At 33.5% G+C, this 20,739-nt stretch overlaps 1 protein-coding gene across 1 annotated transcript in view; it reads right to left on the reverse strand.

The window, feature by feature from the left end:
* Positions 1-20,739, reverse strand: part of LOC129231044 (cadherin-related tumor suppressor-like) — a gene marked incomplete at its 5' end in the record, with an annotated part of 42,470 nt that overhangs the window by 15,027 nt on the left and 6,704 nt on the right. Inside the window, 7 exons of the mRNA XM_054865291.1 lie at positions 1,043-1,697; positions 1,830-3,703; positions 5,317-5,556; positions 6,319-8,007; positions 9,494-9,750; positions 10,058-10,238; positions 19,565-20,662. Of these exons, the coding sequence (XP_054721266.1) occupies positions 1,043-1,697; positions 1,830-3,703; positions 5,317-5,556; positions 6,319-8,007; positions 9,494-9,750; positions 10,058-10,238; positions 19,565-20,662 (5,994 nt within the window). The remainder of the gene's footprint in view (positions 1-1,042; positions 1,698-1,829; positions 3,704-5,316; positions 5,557-6,318; positions 8,008-9,493; positions 9,751-10,057; positions 10,239-19,564; positions 20,663-20,739) is intronic.

Here is a 20,739-nt window from a genome sequence, read left to right on the forward strand (position 1 = left end):
AATGGTCTTCTTATGAAAATCAGTAAATTTACATTGAAGGTTATTCCGTATAAATTAATATGCTGCATACCATATTTTAAGAGGTGTATAAGCTACTTTTCTAGTGAGTTGTAATCACTTTTCAAATTCTTTTAAAGAAAAGTATCGTCAAAAGAAAACTTTGTTAATAACAAATAAATCAGAGAGAAACAAAGGGATGTAAGAGAAAATAAAAAATTTGGAAATAACCAGTACAAATGGTAGGAGATCCTCTTTGTTTTAGGGCATGAGGTAGTACTAGTAGCTCTGGTGGGTACTGCTCTAGTCATACTAAAACTTTACCTTTCGAAGGAGTTTTTTTCTTCGCCACCATTAATAGATGTTTAGTATGATCCCCTTATTTTTTTCCCACATCAAATCATCGCCCCCAAAAGTATGACGCCCGGGGCGACCCCCTTCCCCTCGGCCCCACTCTAGCTATGCCATGGCTGTTGTAGCACAATTTAGAAAAAAAATTCAATGAAAGTCTACCTAGGATCTGAACTTTAAACACATTTTACTCGAAACTTTAAAAAGTTCACTTGCATCCCTTTGCTTCTCACTGTCTCAAATGTGCATTTCAGATCATTTTTTAACAATCAGAAATATGTTGGCAGTTCTTAACACTTTTATTGCTGGGAAAAAAGAAAGGAAAAAAAGTTTGTGATTTATACTTTAAATTGAAAAGGAGAATTTTGAATTAATGAGTACTTGGGACTTTGTTAAATAACTCTCCTGTGGAGGTTTCTTGATGACAAGGTTTGCTGGTAACAATTTTTAGTAGGAACAAGGTCAGAAGTTTTGAAAAATTTGAAGCTTTTTAACAAAGGAAAAAACAACATAAGAAAACAGATATGAAATTTCTTATTATCATTTGGGCTTTTTTAATGTTAATTGATTCATCGAATTTCATTGAATGATTTTTGCAGGTAACATGTCAATATAAACTAAAGAATGAATAAATATAATTTAGTTCCTGTCTCGCTTTTTTTTTTTTGCTGAAAATTATACTTGTTTTACATACCTAAATTTTCACTCAAGCAAGTACCACCGTTCAAGCAACGATTTGGCCGACAAGCATCAGCAGTTTGCTCACAAACTAAGCCTTTAAATCCTGGACGACATAAGCAGAAAAATCCTCCATTGGGAGCTTCTTGGCAAGTACCTCCGTTTTTGCAGGGAGAGCTAGAGCAAGATTCTTTACGTACGGTCTCACATTTTTCTCCTTGATACGGAGAGGCACAGGTGCAATGGAAGCCGACTCCATCTTGATGACAAGTACCACCAGATAAACAAGGATTTGGCAAGCAAGGATCCTGCTGATATTGGCATATTGAACCAGAGAATCCTCGTGGACATTGGCACAAAAACTGGCGAGCCACGAATGGAGATGTGAAAATGAGTGAGGGAGAATCCACAATGGACAATGTATCCTTCATTTCTAAAAAACTGCTGCATGAGCCTTTGTTTAGGCAGGGTGAAACTTTACAAGGGTTAAAACCAATAACAATATCCTTGTCTTCGATAGATTCTCGTATAAACGGCAGTTTTTCTTTTAGAACAGAAATTACTTCATTAGGTGAAATATGAGAAAATTTTTTTCCCGACATTTTCACAGCCAAAGTAATCTCTAAATGTTCCTCGATGTTGACCAAACTGTAGATAACTGGATGACTAGGCTAAAAGAAATAACAAAAGAAAAACAGAATTAGGATAGAAGAAATTATTGAAGGAGGTATCTTTAATGTTTATATTGCAATACATGTATGATTCGTATTAAGAAAAAGTTGAATTTTAAAAATCAAGCTTACCTTAAATAGGTCATCAAGGTTGCGCTTGAAGCTATCGAAGTATATGGAGAGAAAGTTATCAGCTGAAAAATTTGATATTCTGAGGGATACACTGTTATGGAGAGTTGCATTATCAAAAGCCAAAAAATTCACTTTAACTGTAGATGAGACATTCTGATGCTTTCCGTCATTGCCACTGATAGTGAGAGTATAGTTTGCAGAATGTTGTATTTTTGTAGTATGTAAATCACATCTTGAAGGTAATCGGAATATTGCGGTGTTCCCTTCAATTATTTGACATTGATAATGTCCTACTGAGTCCAAATCTTGAGGATGGACATCGGCTATTTTTCCTCCAAGAAAGTTTTTATTGTGCACCCATACTAAAACAGTCAAAGGTCTTGATGTAGATGGACTGTCATTTTTATCCAAAATTATTACAGTAACTGTATTTTGCGACCTCATCGGGGGTTTGCCACTATCTTCAATTTCTACTATAAGCTCTAAATCAGGAATAGCTTCTCTATCTAAACTTTTTGTTGTCTTAATAAATCCTGTATGTGCCTCTACTTCAAAAGAATCCTTATGTTCCCCGCCAACTAGGTAAAACTTGAAAGGAGCCCCATTTGGAGGTAAATCTTTGTCAATAACACTGAGAGTCATAACACTTGTATGTGGAGGCTCATTTTCCAGCACATAGCCAACAACCTTTTCTGTTTCAAATGTTGGTCCATTATCATTAACGTCATCAAGATATATCTTCACTAAAGTTGATCCAGATTGAGGTGGATTTCCACTATCGGTAGCAGTTACTGTCAAGTTGTAAACAGCTTGTGTTTCTCTGTCTAACGTACCAGAGGTATAAATTGCACCTGATTGAGGGTCAATACTAAAAGCTTTATTTAAGTTTCCAGTAAGAATGGAAAAAGAAAACTGGTTGTTATTTGGATGTACATCTTTGTCTACAGCAGACACTGCCACGACTAATGTTCCAAGTGCTGCTGCCTCGCTGACACGAGCTTCATATATTTCTTTAGAAAACACAGGAGGATCATTTCCATCTTGAATACTAATTACAATTTGTGCTTCATCGGTATCATTGCCTCTAATACTTCCAGCATTTTTTGCAAGCACTGTGAGTACAACTCGAGATTGAGATTCTCGGTCAAGAATTCGAGAGACTTTGATGCTTCCTGTTTTTGTATCAATTTGAAAGCCTTTATTGTTGCTACAACCTACTAACAAGAAATATACTTCACCATCAGCACCACTATCATCATCCAGAACTTGTAACTGACCTACAGCTGTACCCACACCAGCGGACTCGCTGACTGTAAATTGGAACACAGGTTGAATAAAACGCGGGTAGTATTCATTTTTACCTAAGATATGGATATTTATAGAAGTCGATGAGAAAAGTAATGTGCCTGTATTGCTGGCAATCATTTTAATAGTATATTTAATCTTTTGCTCATAATCAAATGAAATTTTTGATGTTAAAACTCCAGTTTTCGAATTGACTCCAAAAAAGCTATGATCGTCACCATCCATAATAGAATATTCTATAATGCTATTTCTGATTGAATCCGCATCAAATGCTACAAGTTGTGTAATGAAAGTTCCAGGTGGCTCATTTTCTGCAATAAATACGTCAAAAGAAGTAGAGTTGAAAACAGGTGGATTGTCGTTGACATCGGTTACCAATACAGTCAATGATGTGGAAGAATTTTTACTTCTAAAACCTCTGTCAGCGGCAAAAATATTCAGATGATACGTTGTAACTTTTTCGAAATCCAAATGCTTTGCAATAGTGATAGCTCCTGTGCGTTCTGATATTCGAAATTGCCCATCTTGATTGCCAGACAAAATTGAGTAGATAACTTCTCCATTGAACCCTGAAAGAGAAGAAAATGTTGCAGTAAACCAAAATTACCATACTTCAAGTAGAATGTCAAATATTTTGGATTTTCTGTAAAATTCTTTAAAATTAAGAGCTAGTTTTGATATAAAATACCTTGTTTAAAGCAACACTATTAATGTCCATTGTGTCTTCTAATTTTAGATTTTGTGACATCATTTCATTTGTAAAATTTAACTTCCTTTAGCTAGTGCAAAATTGAATGCGAATACTTTCTATTTTATGAATGTTACATAGGTGAAACTAAGACACCACGTTTCTCGGGCATTCACTCATTGGTTAGAACAAAATAACTCAATCAAAAGTAATTTTAATTCCTAATTTTGTGGTTAAGTGTTGTTCGACACTAAAGAGACTATTTGATCGTACCTGTGTGAGATTTTTTATTTTTGCAATAGTACTTTGACATGAATAACTTTTTAAACAAAATTGATAGTTTTAAAGCAGCAAAATAACATTGAAGAACCTCTCTTATTCGTCGCAGATCTGATTTGATTAAATCATTTTAATATTGAAGCATTATCTGAAGTCTGTTATTTGATCAGGTGAATGCCACGTAGCAACGTGAAAAGATACCCAATATGAATCATCATTTCTTAATCCAAATCGTTGACTAACTAAATTTTCTGGTTAAATAAAATCACATTATGGAAATGGTTTGTGTAAAAGTCAAATAAACACTGAGCTCGGTTTCAGGAAACAAGAATGTTCCTTAGCATGTGGGGTCTTATTATCGCATGGTAGAGGCAGCTACTTAAAAGTGGGACTTAAAAGTGGGGGGGGGGGGGAGGGCAAAAAAAAAAAAACTAAAAGCCACAGGACTTTTAGTGGCAGCAAAAGATGAAAAAAAGAGAGAGAGAGAGAGAAAAGTACAAAATGTATCTAGGGCTGGATTTGAGAGCAGATGAGTGGTAATTGATGTAAATCTAGCAACTTAACTCTCGTTTTTATTAAGATTTTGATGAATTTTGTATTCAATAACTTTCCTGGAAGAAACACTTTGATATGAATTAGGCTTAAATTATTTACCTCTAAGTATTTTGAGATGTCACAAACATGTATGGTTCATTGAAGATGTATGGCTTGTTTTTAAGTGAAACAATTGATTTACTAATATCTAAACAATGAATATCTAAACTAAAAGTTACTACTTGCACTAAATAATGTTTCATAAACAGATATACAAAGTAAAACAAATAATTATTTTCTGAAAATTTAGACCTTTCCGATTCTTTTTTCCTTTTTTTTCAAAAAAATAATTTCTAGTTTTGGTTTCTAACTTGAAAAAATAAAATAAATAAATGAACCATACAAAGTCCCCCACCACCACCCGAATCGCCGCCACTGTCGCATGGATCAAATTGCCTTTGGTTCCCAAAATTTAAAAGAGGACCTCAAAATTTTTTACAACCAATAGTTTGACTTTTTTTTTCAAACCTTCCATCATGTGCAAAGCGTAAATGATTAACAAAAATGTAACACTCTTTGTTAAGTTTCGAATAATAATATAATAAGTAATTTGAACAGAGTGCAAAAAAAAAACTTCATTTATTTTCAATACATAATTAAGATGAGTAATTAAATAGTTACCTTTGTCCTCATCAGTAGCTGTCACAATCACTATCTCTGACTGAAGGGGCTCATTTTCAGGAATAACAACTTGGTAACTGAGCGCTGTAAATGCTGGTGCATGATAATTCTCTTCGGTTACTGCAAACAGTACTGTGACATCAGAGGAGCGTGAAGGCACACCTTTATCAGTAGCTTGAATATTGATCATAAACCATTTGTGCTTCAAACCAACTAAGGGATTCGATACAGTAACCCATCCTAAAACATAATGGAAAACAATAGTAAATATAATGTGATAAGAAGTAACTAAATGTATCTAAACTATGTATGTCAAGATTTTACAAGCACTTTTATGACAGATACTGGAAGGCTGGAAAAAGGCTACAGGGACTCACAAACTGACTGACCTTATTAACATATTACTTGTTTATACACATTTTATCATTTTACATTTTTACAATTTTTCAGTTTTACATTATGCATTTTATATTTTACTTTGTTCATATTTAGATTTTACTTTCTCTTTATGTGTTAGTGCTGAGTTCACTACCTATGTGCACTCGAGTCAATGAATTCTATGCTCAAGTGCTACTGCTAAAAAAAAATGTTCAATGATGGATCATTTAGTTATCACAGTTCATTTATTGCCACTACTTTTTGAGTGTCATAAATTGCATAACAAACTAAAGAAATTACATGAAATTTCAATGGTGTTTTTAGCTGCTCACAATTTTTTTAAAAGTTTTCTTTGAAGTTTCCGAACATAATTCGTAGTTATTGATGTATGTGCAGAATTTTATTATTTTTTTTGAACTTGATTAAACTAAGAAATGGGTAATTTATTCTGGTTCAAAATTTCATTTTATTAAGTGTGTTTAGAGCCTTTTTTTCGCCTCAACTATTGCAAAATTGATTGTTTATTTTTCATAATTCGATGTTTTAGATTTTTTTTATCAGCTCATTTTTATCATAGAAAAACGCTGTTTTAACTATAAACAAAGTTAGGAAATATGCACTTACCCGTCTTCTTATGCACAGCAAAGTACTCTGATCCATTTCCACTGGTTCTGAAATATTCTATTTCAGCATTTATTCCAACATCTTCTTTGTCTTCTGCAATGACTTGTAGAACCGAAAGTCCAATTTCTGCACTTTCGGGAACTGGAGAGAAGTATGAATGCTCTTGAAAGGTGGGTGAATTATTGTTGGAGTCAATTACATTAATTAGAACTGTAACTTCACTACTTAGTGGTGGATTTCCGTGATCTGTGGCAACCACTTGTATAATGTGCTTGTTTTCTGGGGAAGATCCTTTTAACGTTCTTTTGTAGTATAAAACTTGTTTACTAAGGATATTTCCGCTATTTGGATCGATTCTAAACAAGTCTGATGGTCTTTTCAATGAATAACTGACGAAAGAATCTGGGCCCTTTTTATCACGATCTGTCGCTGAAACTTCTCCGATGAAAGAAACACCTTGCATCAACTCTGGAATATTGAATGTGTACTCGGGAAGTGAAAACTCTGGAACGTTATCGTTTAGGTCTTGTACGAGAACCGTTAAAGGAGTCTCGGCTTGCCATGAACCATCAACAGCAGCAACTTTTAGTAAATACTCATCCTTGAGTTCCCGGTCAAGCCATCCGGCTACTGTAACATTACCAGATACTGGATCAATGTGAAATTTTCCTCCCGGATTTTCTGTAAAACTGTAGTTTGCATTCGCATTTGTATTAATGTCTTTATCTGATGATGTTACCTGAATTATAAAAGTACCAATGGGAGCGTTTTCAGTTATATTAGCACTAAATAATCGAGTAAACCTTGGGGGATTATCATTTTTATCCAAAACTTTTACATACACAGTAGCAGAACTTGTTTTCTGTGGCGTACCATGGTCAATAGCTTTTACAATTATTCGGTATTGATCTTTCGTTTCTCTATCAAGTATTTCTGTAGTATACATCTTTCCAGTTTTAGAATCCAAAGAAAATGGTAGATTCAAATCTTGGTCCATTTCTAAGAAATATTCAACATTTCCATTAACACCATAATCTGCATCGAATGCCTGTACATGAATGATAAATAAAGGGGGCTCCAATTCCTCTTTAACTGTTGCATTATATACAGATTTCTCAAAAACTGGTGCGTTATCATTAACATCTGTCACTAGAATTTCGAGCTTTACTGCACTGGCAAGTGAAGGATTTGTTTTATCAGCGTCACGAGCTTCAACCCATAGTTTGTATGAAGATATAGTTTCTCTATCCAAACCACCTATAAGCCTAACTTCTCCCGAGTCCGAGTTAACAGCAAAAGCATTGCCAGAATTGCCACCTGCTATGTAATATTTGACAATTTCTTTCACTTTTGCGGAAGTCGCAGACACTTTGGTTACCAAAATATTTTCAGATGATTCTGAAAATTTGAAGCTTCTCAGACCAGGATGGAATCTTGGAAAAAGCTCGTACCTCTGAGTGTACACAGTCACCAAAGTTGTAGACGATAGAGGAGTCTTGCCACTATCTGTTGCGTGAATTTCAAGCTGAAAACCTTCCGATTTGTTGACAAGCTTCTGTACTAATTTCACAACTCCCGTATCTTGATTGATTTGAAATTTATCCGCATCTGTTCCTGACAGGTGATAAACCAATCTGCTGTTCAAACCTGCATCACGATCCACAGCTATTGCTCCAAATACGAAATGGCCTGAAATGCAAATTACAGAAACATGAGAACTATATGCTTTTTTAAATAATTTTTTTTATGTCTGAATTAATTTCCATCACATTCTATTATTTTATGAGTACCATTAAACTTACATTTGTTTTAAGTACAGAAAACTACTCCAGATTTTGCATAAGTTTTTATCTAATACCACTAAGCGAAGGTTAAATCACTTCAGCAAAAAATGAACTCTGTTACGTAACAATTGTTAAAAGCAAAAGTTTAAGGTCAGCAATTAAAAAGAAAAAGTAACACTCGATACTTGAATGATAACTTGTATCTATATTTCAAAACGCATGCAATGAAAACAATGAAATAAATGTAATTATTTGAAACAATGTATCTAGGGTTCATTCGTATTTGCTCTTAATTATATAATTGTCTCAATCAATCACAATTCAATCTCATTCATGGCAAAATATCCACCTTCATTTGTCTTACTTTTTTTTATTTATTTTTTTGCTAACGATATTCTATTTTTTATTACTTCATGAATCAAGTGATATAGGGATTCAACTCTTCACTTCATTTGATAAATATGATCTCTAATTCATGTATTATGCAATTTAATGAGGTAATTTGCTTTTGAAAAAATGTGCTTCTTATATCAAAGTATATGGATCTACAAGTTCGATACTGCCTTCTAATCGTTAGAATAAAATGTGGCGATATCGAAGTATGATTACACTAAGCAAAAAAAACCCTTTTTGTCTGCATCCTGGTTTTAAATAGTCGATTCTTACTAAATTGAGTCGAAAAAAACGAATATGCGAATGATTTTTTTAGTTCTTGTTTTCAAGATACACAAAAGCCCTCGGGAGAAATATGCACAACAACCACCCATTGATTTGGCGGCAAATGTATGCTGTACTTTCGAAAGTCATGTTAAATCTCTGAAAAATATTTGAAATCTGCAGAAAAATGTGAGAGTAAAAATAAAGAGCTTTTATTCCGGAATTATTTTACCTATTGCACTTTAAAATCCAATCTTAAATTATCCCACCAATTTTCATAAATAACATGTCTTATATAAAATAAAAAATCTCAATAAAAATCTGAGAAAAATATTAGCATAGCTCATTTTAACATTCCAAGGGTCGAGTTGTAACCAACTTGAAGTTTTTAATCATTAAAATGGGGCCCGACTTTTTCTTTCAAAAATTCAGTTTTCAAGGATTTATTAAATAAGAACTGACAACTTTTTGCTTTCTGAGTTCAGAAAATTGAAGCTTTTGGAATTACAAGATTAATGATAATAATAATGAAAAGGATTGAAATTTCTCTTATTTTAGAAGCTTCTCGGAGTACATGCTTAACGATTCCCCATTCGTTAATACATTTGCTTATTTTCTCAGACTATAAGAAAATATACTTTAGCTGTTTTATTTATTATATCTTTAGTACATTACGCATCTGATACTTGAAATCTTTAAAAAGAAAAAAAAAAGTTTTCTGCAATTGAACTTACCCCCAATAGCATTATCAGGAACATGAACAATATAACTTGTCTCGGCAAATTCTGGTTTATTATCGTTTTCATCCTCCACATGAATTGTGACATTAGTTATAGCTTTATGTTGAGCCCCGATGAATCCAGAATCTTCGGCAACTAAGAGCATATTATAAGAATCCCTTTCTTCCCGATCTAAGATGGTACTCGTACTGATGGTTCCAGTATCTGGATCAACTTCAAACCGTCCTCCATGGTCGCCAATCAACGAGTAGCTAAAATGAAAATGATCTAATTAATTTAAACTTGTTGTTAAAACTCTATGAAATACAAATTGCAAGATGCAGAGTCGCACAAAATTTCTGGGCATTCGTTACTAAAAGTTAGCAACTCACAAGAAAAATTCTATGGAAGTTAGCACTCTAAAATCTTTGTTGATAACATTTTCCAATCGAACTTCAACTCACTAATTTGAAACATAAACAATACAAAGAATTAAATCAGAAATTATTTCAAAAAGGTTTCGCCCGACTTGGTAAAATGTACTAAATCTTGATTAACTGTACACTTTGGCGTACTTACCGAATTTGGGCATTTTTTCCATCATCTTTATCTGATGCAGTTATTGTTAGAACGGGTGAAAGAGGAGGTAAGTTTTCTATGACTGATGTTGAATACTCTTTGAAAGCAAATTCAGGCTCATTGTCATTGACATCATCGACAAATATATTGATGCTTCCAGTTCCTGTAAGTCTTGGAGAACCTGAAAAGTTAAACAAATTTAAAATGCCTGGAACCAATAATTGTCAATGCAGAACCTTGGATGATTAAATTAACATCAATAATTTTCGAAGGTAATTGAACAGTCGTCCATATGTGTGAGTGAAGTTCTGTTTTCAAATTAAATAATTCGATAATGAACTAGTGGGAATTATGTTAAGCCATTTTAGAGGGATGAAAACTACTGGAGTCTACTTCTGGCTTCGTCAAAAAGACATAGATAGCCCTATTTGCTGTTTGTGACATCATACACTGATGGTTCAAGCACACCATTATAAAAACTCTAAAATGACGTCACTGCTTACATAGATGTTTTGTTGAGGAAATCAGAAACAAGACTTCTGTCCCTCAATCTAAAATCAATGTATAAGTTATGCATTATTTTGAACACTCGCTCTCTAAATTACTACATGAGCTCTAGGATATCGAGATTAAACACTCGCCCTCCCCTTCTATTTTAAGTATATTCAACACCCTTATCTTATAGGTTTCATATGCTGAACAGTAGACTATAACTTACCATTCTTGTTTACAGAAAATAATTCAATGGCTGTAAAATTATAGATACTATAAAACATATTAAAAACAACCACCTATCTTACTTTGATTATGAAATCGATCTGTTCACAAAAACTATTTTCCAAATCTTCAATGCTCACTTTGACTCAAAGAAAGGTCTTTTGACACTTATAATGTTACTTACCGAACAAGTATTTGTTTTCATTCCTCCTGTCTTTAGCAAGCTACTTAACAGTACATTATTTGTGGCTTCAAGACTGATGAAGAGTCATAATACCAACAGGGGTGCCCCCCCCCCAAGAGCAGCCCCCCTCTTTAGGTGGGCATTCCCGACACCAATCAAAAGGAAAGTTATATTAATTATTGACAAATCTTTTTATCTAAGCAATTTTTTTAAATACCATTTCACAATGGTTCCTTAAAATAAAATCCATAATAAGAAGATACTGTGTCTTCATAATTTCAGAAATCGTTTTGATGAATCTTTTCTGCTTAAATATACTGTTTAGGTAAACCTAATTATGGTAAAGGGGTCATTCATGAATTACGTAAGGATGGATTTTGGCAATTTTTGACCCCGGTCCCCCCATGTAAGGGTACGTAAGATTTTTCACCTTCCCCCCATTCCTAAGTTAGATTCCATTTCGGTTTTCAAAAATAACGAATCATTGGAATCGTTGTTAAAATTCACAATTATTAAATTAAACCCTTTTTGTGTAAAGAAATATTTCCTAGAATCTGGACTGACTTTTTTTTTGACATTTCTTTGTTATGTGATGCGATACTTATCTATACCAATATTATAAAGACAGAGGACAAATTTTTGTATGTTTATATGTTCGAGGTAAGCTCCGGAATTTTTGCAACTATTTGAAAAGTTCTTTCACTGTATGAAAGGTGCCTTCTTACTGAGTGACATAGGCAATAATTCAGAAAAATATCCGATAAATAGTTCTTTTTTTTATTCCAATTAAGGGCCCAAATTTCATGTAAATTGCCTATTATTGGCTATTAAAGGGGTGAAGAATTACTTGCACATATTAATATCATTGAAAAGGGTAGAATTTTTTGCGTTCTAAGCAACTTGTTTCAATGCTCCAACTTCATTACGACGGGAGTAATTTGCGTTTTTAGCTCGAACTTTTTTTAGGCTTAACAGAAATTTAGGCATTACTTTCTTCATTAAATTTATCAATAAAAAGTGAAGGATTTGTCCCAAAGTTTTCTTTTTGACACCATTGGAAAAAGCAACACTTTTTACCTCCAGAAATATCTCAAACTATGGTCGGAAAAAGTAATCTTCTATCTCCAAAGGAAAAAAAATTACAAGCTGTTAAAAATCAAGTTCAAATAAATCTAATCTCCATTAAATTACTGATGTTTTGTTTCGTATTGCCATGGTTACGTCTTTTAGCTTTGCTTCATTTTAATTTCTTAAAGGTCCACAAACTTGGCGCCACTGAATTATAAGCAATGGGGGAAATGTTTTCGCCAATTCTGAATATTTTACGATCTACGTTATGATTAATTCCCCCGGTCAATGTAGAAATTGCGGGAAAAGTTAAAAACTAGGAATCTTAGCAATTTTCCCAATAGTTGGCAAATTAGTGGATGCCAAAGATCAAGAGCTAATGTACTTCGGCCATGGACTTGCTGATAGTGACAAAAAGCAAACAATTATAGCCCATAATTAACGATAGCGCCAAACCCCCAGTTAACGAAATATCTTCGAAATTATTAATGAAAAGAAACCAGTGCATCATAAAAGCAGGGGGGATGGAAGTTGCATTTGAATGCGCTTTTACATTTAATTCTGAAGAAGAACATTACTATGATTTAGCTTTCTAAACTTAATGATATCAAACAAAATATCAATGTCAAAAGTAGCCTAGTTCGATCGAAAGGTGGTTCTGGGTAGACGGTGTCACCGACAAGATTCAGATCTCAACGGATAACAAGTTTCCATAGCAGTTCCTTATGGAAATTGGACTGCCACGCGTTCTTCAATGCATTTTGAAAACAATTTTTTACTTTCTTTTATCCCGGATTTAAACTTGGCAAGTTACTGTATAAATTGGAGTAGTCAAATGTTTTGGAAATTGTTTATTGACGACTAAAACTTGCCGCAAGTTTAAAATCTGGAATCAAAGAAAATAAAAAAAAATAAGTTTTCTGAATGAATTGAAAAACATGGGACAATCCAACTTCTATGAGGAACAGCTATGGAACTTAGTACCCGGTTTACACCTGAACTATTTTATCAGTGACTATTTTATCGTTTTTAAAAAGGTTTAAGCGATTACAGTGAAAGTATTTTCATTTCAGCTGACTTTTTTTTTCTCTGCACTTCATTGTTAAAATATGAAAAAACAAGACAGAGAAAAAAAAAATCTATTCCTTTTCCTCAATGTTTGTGCTATTTTCTGCTCCGTGATGAAATGTAACTTTTCAGAACCAAGTTTTTGGACTTCTTAGAACAAAACGATATTTTTTGGAAATTGTGTATTAATTCAATCTTTTAACTGACGAATACTTTCGTGATAGAGAAGTAACAATAAGAAACTGTTAATTTAAATTATTTTATAGCACGAGCAGAGCCGTGCGGGTACTGCTAGTTAAAAATAAAACATGATTTAGATAGTGCGATTATTTTATTATATTTTACACTAATTTATTCTTTGTAAAACAAATAAAAAAACAGCTCATCCCAATATGTTTTTTACCTTCCAGACGCAAATTAAATATGATCACTGCCAAACCAAATGACCGCGCGATTTTCAAATATAAAATATCGACTTGGAAAATATCGCGTAAGAATGAGTTTGACACCCCCCCCCCCCACGAAAGTAAGGGTATGTAGAGATTTTTTCAACCCCCCCCCCCCCCCCCCCGGGACCCTTACCTAATTAATGAATGGCCCCTAAACGTATGGGATATAAAAGTTTCAGAACTAAAATATTAATATAAACAGGGTTCATACTCTATTTGGATGAAAAAATTCCATGACTTTTCCAAGACTTTTTCATGACTTCAATGAAAATTTTCATGACCTCGTTACACGAAGATAATAGCACTATTTAATCTCAACTTGGTAATATTTGGAAATGAGCATTAGCAAAACGTCTATATGAATGCCACAGCCTCATTGAAGCACTTACTCATAATGAAAAAAATATAAGTGCACACTTAAAAAACTAAACTATTCTTATTTGTCTTCATCATATAAATTTAAGTAAAGTAAAAATGCAGTGAAGCGAATATGATGATGCTTAAATGTCTTATATATTTTTTTAAACAGGCAGAATGATATTGAATGGACAAAGGTTGAATGAGTCATCACTAAGTTTCAATAAATTTGCTTCAAAAGTTTCCTTTTAGTGTCAACAGTGCCTTTAATCATCTACGTAGCTTGACAGTATTTTGGTTCTTTAAAGTAAAGTCACATAGTTTAGTTCTTTATGTTTCTAAACCAGATCTTTTTTGAAAAAAACCATTCAGTAATGAATCAATCTTCTGATTCAAAAGTATATTTGTTTTGTTTACAAATTTGCATATTTTCAAATGCATATAAATTAATAGGTTCAGAAATTTCAGAACACGTTTAGTTCCCGTCATTGAAAGTAGCAATGGGTCCCATGGATTAGTTTTGTGTGTGTGCCGTACACTGTTATAACCAGGGGCTCTAGACGAGTGAATATATTACCCCTAAGGTGAAAGCATGGTGCCCAAGGCGGGTGCCATGCTGGCCAGGAAATACAGCAGGGGTGCGAAAACAGCAGACAATTTAGACACGGGTGCCAAAACAACAAGCAATCGCTAAATGACTCGCTGGCGCATGTGCTTCCGGCATACATTCACCATTCAACCACTTCAATATGGCGGACGAATGATAGGTTGCATCTATGCGTGGCCCTCTATGTCTTTCACATTGAATGAAGTACACTATTGGATTAAATCTCAACTTTTTTAGGATAATTCTTTAAAATAACAAGTAAGTACAGCTTTTGATCACTTTGTAGCTTTTAGGGCTTTCAAACATAGTTAAAAGTACGTTCACCTGCTTTTTCAGTTACCGTTAGTCCGTTACGGTACCGTAGTACCGTTAGTTGTTTAGTTCAGTTTACCGTTACTATCGTGAAATTTCAATCGTTCAAAACGCTACTAAATATATCTATCATTATTTCTTGATTACTCAATAAGCAATATTTAATCACAAAATAATAACCGCAATAAGATTATCAATAACCAACAAGTGAGTACCTAAATAAAAATGATTCTTGTGCTTCGTAGATTACTACAAAACAGCAAGAGCAAAATATAAAAAAGAAATCTCTCTCCGTCTAGCTTTTTTCTTTTTCTTGCTTTTTCATTCAAGTGTTTGAATCATTTCCTGTTAGCGGTTAATACTTCGATAGCGTTAGGAATTTCTTATTTCTTTTGGTTTTTAAACTGTCGAAAAATTTCATATGCATTTTATTTTATTGTTACTCTTGATTGAAATTTTGAACGTTCGAGAAACGATTTTTTTTTTCGGTAACTTTAATATCCCAGAATATTTTTGGCTCTTCATGTAAATAATCCATAAGTACCCTCTACACTTTACTTTCGGTGCGGTTATTTCTCACAAATGATTATTAACTGTATGATTATTGAAATAAATATTCGTCTTTAACTTTAAATATATTTGTGACAACTCTTTGATATCAAGTGAAGGGGAGTAGATATTTATTGTTTTTATTGATTTTTAATATTATTTTGTAAAAAAAAAAAAAAAAAAAAACTCATCAGTACGCAGAATTTTTTTATAAGTTTTTAACGGCCTGAGAGTTATAATTATTTTTATTTATTTTTTAGAAAAGGATAAAATTTTCATTGGTCCGCAATCTTTTTTCATTTGCTTTTACCGACCCGTGGGTCAAAAGAGGTTGAGAAACACTGAGTTAGAGCACGATCAGATGAATTAAAGCAATGAGCACTTCTTAACTATGTTGAAAACTCTGAAATATGATCAAATGCTGTAATTACAAGTTTTAATCATTTCCAGTACTGAATTCATGCAATGTGAAACGTGTGCAAAACGTAGACTATCATGAATCAAAACAACACTATTAAAAAAAATACACAACTGTATTCAAAAACGCACACAATACGGGGAGGGGGATCTACAGTAAGGGTGCCATTTCTCTCCTCCGAAGGTTCATTCTTTTCACCCCGGCTGCCTACTTTTTAAAAGGTACCTGTTTTTCACCCTAGTTAGAAGTGCCATTTCGGCTCCGTATTGGGTGACGCTGGTGAACAATTAAGATAAACTATGATAAATTTTATAACAAAGTCCTTACTAGTGATGGAATCGAACTTGCATGCAATTGAATTGCTTTTTGCTTTTTTTTGAGTGGGCGTGGCAAAACTAAGAACGTGAAATTTTGCTACTACAGAATATGAAACATAAGAAGTGTTGAAAATAACAGAAAGTTCAAAATAAGTGATGTCCAGGCAGTAAAATCACATCTCAAAAAATGGCAAGCGGCTGCTACAGAAGTGGATGGAATGAGATTTCAAAATTCAGATTTGATTTTTGGATCGTTCAATTTTCCACTTTTAATAGCTTTTATGTGCTATACTGTAAAATCACTGAAGATTTCTAATGCTCCTTTAGCTACTGTTCCTTTTTCTTTGTCCAGGACATTTTTCCATGACTTGAAATAAATTTCCATGACTTTCAATGAAAATTTCAATTTTCCATGACTTTTCCAGGTCTGAAATTCTGTTATTTTTTTTCCATGACTTTCCAGGATTTCCATGACCCGTACGAACCCTGTATAAATTTTTGAAATGTTAACCGAGTTATGTTTGAATATTTTGTTATAGATCAAGCACAAAATCGTTTGGTTGCTCAGTGATGAATAACATATACAATATTTTTTTTGAGGGTGTTTTAAATTTAAATAATTACAAACCTCAGCATGAGTTAAATACAGTTTAATTAACCTATTTATTCAGAAGCACTTTGAGTTTGTCCAAAGAATCAATTATTGAAGCAACAGTGAGATGCTATTCATTGAAAAGTATCCTGTACACTGTAACAAATTTCGGAAACGTTTCTAGATATATCGGAAACGTCTCCGAAATAGTAAGAATCCTTCATCCAATAGCCAACTCCTCATTATTCAGAAAGCTTTTTGTTATTTCAAGAAATCTACAAGCGGAAGTGAGGCGCAATGCTTCGAAACGTATTTTATTCTTCCAACGCTGGCGCCAGTGAGTCGAAAATAACGAGAGCTTATTTTTTCCTTATCTATGGTTGCTGCAGTCAGCAACTGTTTAGCATTGGATTGCTTGTTATTTCATGTCTAGCGAGTACTAAATTGTGTCGAAACTAATTTTACGCCTTTGCATTTTGAGCTGCCCTTGATTTTTTAGACGATGTATGCAGCTATTAAGTTAGTTAATAACAATTTGCTTCTTTACAATTTCTGGTGCGACCATGATTACATATATATTGTGTGTTCAAGCGTTTTATACTTAATGAAACGAAACCCTTTGGATTACTTATCCAGTTGTAATGGAGGTACTTAGATTTTCTTCCGCTCATGTTCACTTGTAAGTATTAATGAATATTTTAAAACATGTTGTTATATACATTTATATTTTTATTGATTTGCATTTGATGAGGCTCCAATTGTAACTGTTTTTGGGTTTATTGAATTGATTTAAAGTTATCCTACATACCTATGTGCGCAGTGTACTATTTGTTGTAACCAATTGAAACTGATTAATTACGCAAAAGAAATAAGATTTATATTTGAAAAGCAATCACAGAAAAGTTATTTCGAAATACTTGGATATACATACATTGGTTCAAAAAAAAAAAAAAAAAAATCAATTGTTTAATTCATTAAAAATATGGTAATGCAAATGTTTTCTAGTATTGTAATATGCTTCACAAAAAATGTGCCAGTACTATTTATCTTTCTTTATTATAATTTATTCATTTATTTAAAAATATTTATACCATTAGAAAATGGCCCAGTTATCTATTAGTAAGCAACATAGTTATGCAATTAATTCATGTGCTTATTCATTTTGTTAAATGTGGTTGACAATAAAAAATTCCTTGACATTAGTTGTTCGGTAAATAACATTTCCTTCGTGGATATACTAGTTTAATATAGGACAGTCAGGAGGAATGAGTCAGAGGCAAAAATGGAACAGCTGCATTTACAAGCCGAAATAAAAAGAAGTATTATTTCATGTCATTGTTTTAAAAGTGAAACTTTTTTAAATACTATGTTATTAATATACAATGTACATATGGGGAGAAGACGAGGGGCGTTAACCACGCAGAGTGCCATTGACATTTTCAGGGATTGCATTTTTTTAAGGGGGGGGGCGCTTTATAGCATTTTATGGGTTCACAATCACTCTTATGGTGTGTGGGGGGGGGGGGAATCTCATATATACGAAATGGAGTAATCATGCAATAGAATTCAATGTTTTAATAAATAAAATATGTAATGCATTTTGCGCACATTGTAAAAATTAAATCAGTAACCTATTTTGATTAAGTATTTATATTTGTGATGAACTGGAAAAGGGCAAGAACAGAAGAATCACTCCAAATGGTTCCAACAGGAGGACTTGGTGTCATATTTAAATTCACCAATTTCTCTGTTGGCACTTTTCGGTACACTATGTTCGTCAGAGAAATAGACGACGCGAAGGGAAGGTAAGTTCTGTCAAATTTTATCCGAAAATAAAAGCTATCAAGTTTGATACAAGATATGTTTTTAATTTCTGCATCAAAAATACAATATGTTGATAATTTTGTCTTGAAAATATTGAGAGAAAAACTGAAGTTTAAGATTGTTTAACAAACAATCCCACTTTTGAGAAAGTACCCCCCCTCCCCCTCCCCTGACGATTTTGTGAATAGGAATGAAACTACTATATTATTTCATAAATTTTCAAAAATTTATAACTGTGCACATGTTATGCTGTTGACCATGCTATTTGTCATTAGAAATTCAGAAAAAAAAAAAAATCCACGAATGATTCTAAAATTGTTTGTTTCATTGCTGTTAGATATGAAAGAACTGAAACTGATATGGTATGCAATACTACAGTAAAGAATTATATTTTAGAAAAAATCACGGAAAAAGGATTCTGAAATTCGCGGAAACGTTTTTGAAAATTGTTTAGAGAGTTCCGAAATACTTGGAAACGTTTTCGAAACTTTCATGAACCACAGCTGCACAGAATACTCAGAAACATTTCTGGAAATTACGGAAAGAGGATTCCGAAATACTCAGAAACGTGTCTGAAAATTACAGAAAGAGTATTCCAAAATACTCAGAAACATTGAAAGAGGATTCCGAAATACTCAGACACATTTCTGGACATTACAGAAAGAGAATTCCGAAATACTCAGAAACGTTTTTGAAAATTTCATGAACCGCAGCTGCACGATATACTCAGAAACGTTTCCGGATTTTTTTTACAGTGTAGTTGTAATAATTACATTTAAATTTAAAAACACATTTATTTAATTACTCCTCTTATTTGATTATATTTTGTTGTAGGTCTTGAGAACTTTGAGAACACTTCTACAGCTGAGAAAAGTAGTAGAAAATGTTACAAGTGTTTGTAAAATATTTTGTTGATAAGCCCCCCCCCCCCCCCCGCCCATAAGAAAGTTTTCTCCTCAAGTAACAGAAAATAATTGCGTTGGTTAGTCAACTTGATCACCCCATTGTTATTGCTAAGTAAGAGCAGATGTTAAAACATACTTACCGGAATCGATGCAAATGATAGTCAGCGAATACTTTGACTGCTGTTCTCTGTCAAGTGTTTTTTCAACGCTAAGCTCACCAGTGTTGGCATTGATCGAAAATACACTTCTGTTTCCGTCCTTTATCAGATACTGTAGTTCCCTATTGGCAATCTCGTCACGGTCGAATGCTTCAACAAGCATTAATGAAACTGGCAATGATTGGGCATTCTCCATCACATGAACAATGTAAGGTGAGTCGTGAAATGCGGGAGCATTATCGTTAACATCCATGACAGAAATGGTAACAGAAGCCGTATCCAAACGGACATCAATACCAGAATCTTCAGCTTGAATCGTCAAGGAGTAATGACTTTTACGCTCATAATCTAACTTTTTGCTCACTCGGATGATACCAGTGTCTTGATCCATCACATAATCATGATTCATATCCCCCGCAATGATTGAATACCTCACTTGACCATTAAGACCTTCATCAACATCTGTAGCCTCCACCTCGAGGACACTTAAGCCGACACTTGTATTTTCTGAAACTGTGGCACTGTACTGTTGCTGAAGAAATGTGGGGCTATTATCATTTTCATCGAGTATTTCGATCGTTATTTCAGTGACAGATGACTGAGTTGGGTGGCCACGATCTTTTGCCATAACTGTAACTTTGTATTCAGATTTAAGCTCACGGTCTAGTGGACCGATTGCTCTTAATAAACCGTCTATAGGGCCTAGCGAAAATTTGTTATTCTGTTGAGATACCAAGCTATACTCTATGTAGCTATTACGACCCTCATCTTTGTCAATCGCTTTAATGGCCATGACTACAGTATTCATGGCAACATTTTCGGATACAGACGTTCGATTTGGAGTAACGAACTCAGGTGCCATATCATTGACATCTTTTAAGATGACACTGACTTCAACCGTACTAGACAGCCTTTTTTCAACCTGAAGAGCTTGATCAGTTACACTGACAGTTAGACTATAAAACGATTGCTTTTCTCTGTCCAATGCTTTTGCTGTAAATATATTTCCATTTGTATCAATTGCAAATTTGTTGTCAGTATTGCCATCAACTATGTTGTAAATAATGCATCCATTGTCCCCTAGGAAAAAATTAAAACGAAAAATGAAACACAAGAAATAACGCCAAAATAAAAATGGCAAGTAAACACTTAGGTTG

Source organism: Uloborus diversus, chromosome 10 (assembly GCF_026930045.1).
Source record: "Uloborus diversus isolate 005 chromosome 10, Udiv.v.3.1, whole genome shotgun sequence".
Taxonomy (NCBI): Eukaryota; Metazoa; Arthropoda; class Arachnida; order Araneae; family Uloboridae; genus Uloborus; species Uloborus diversus.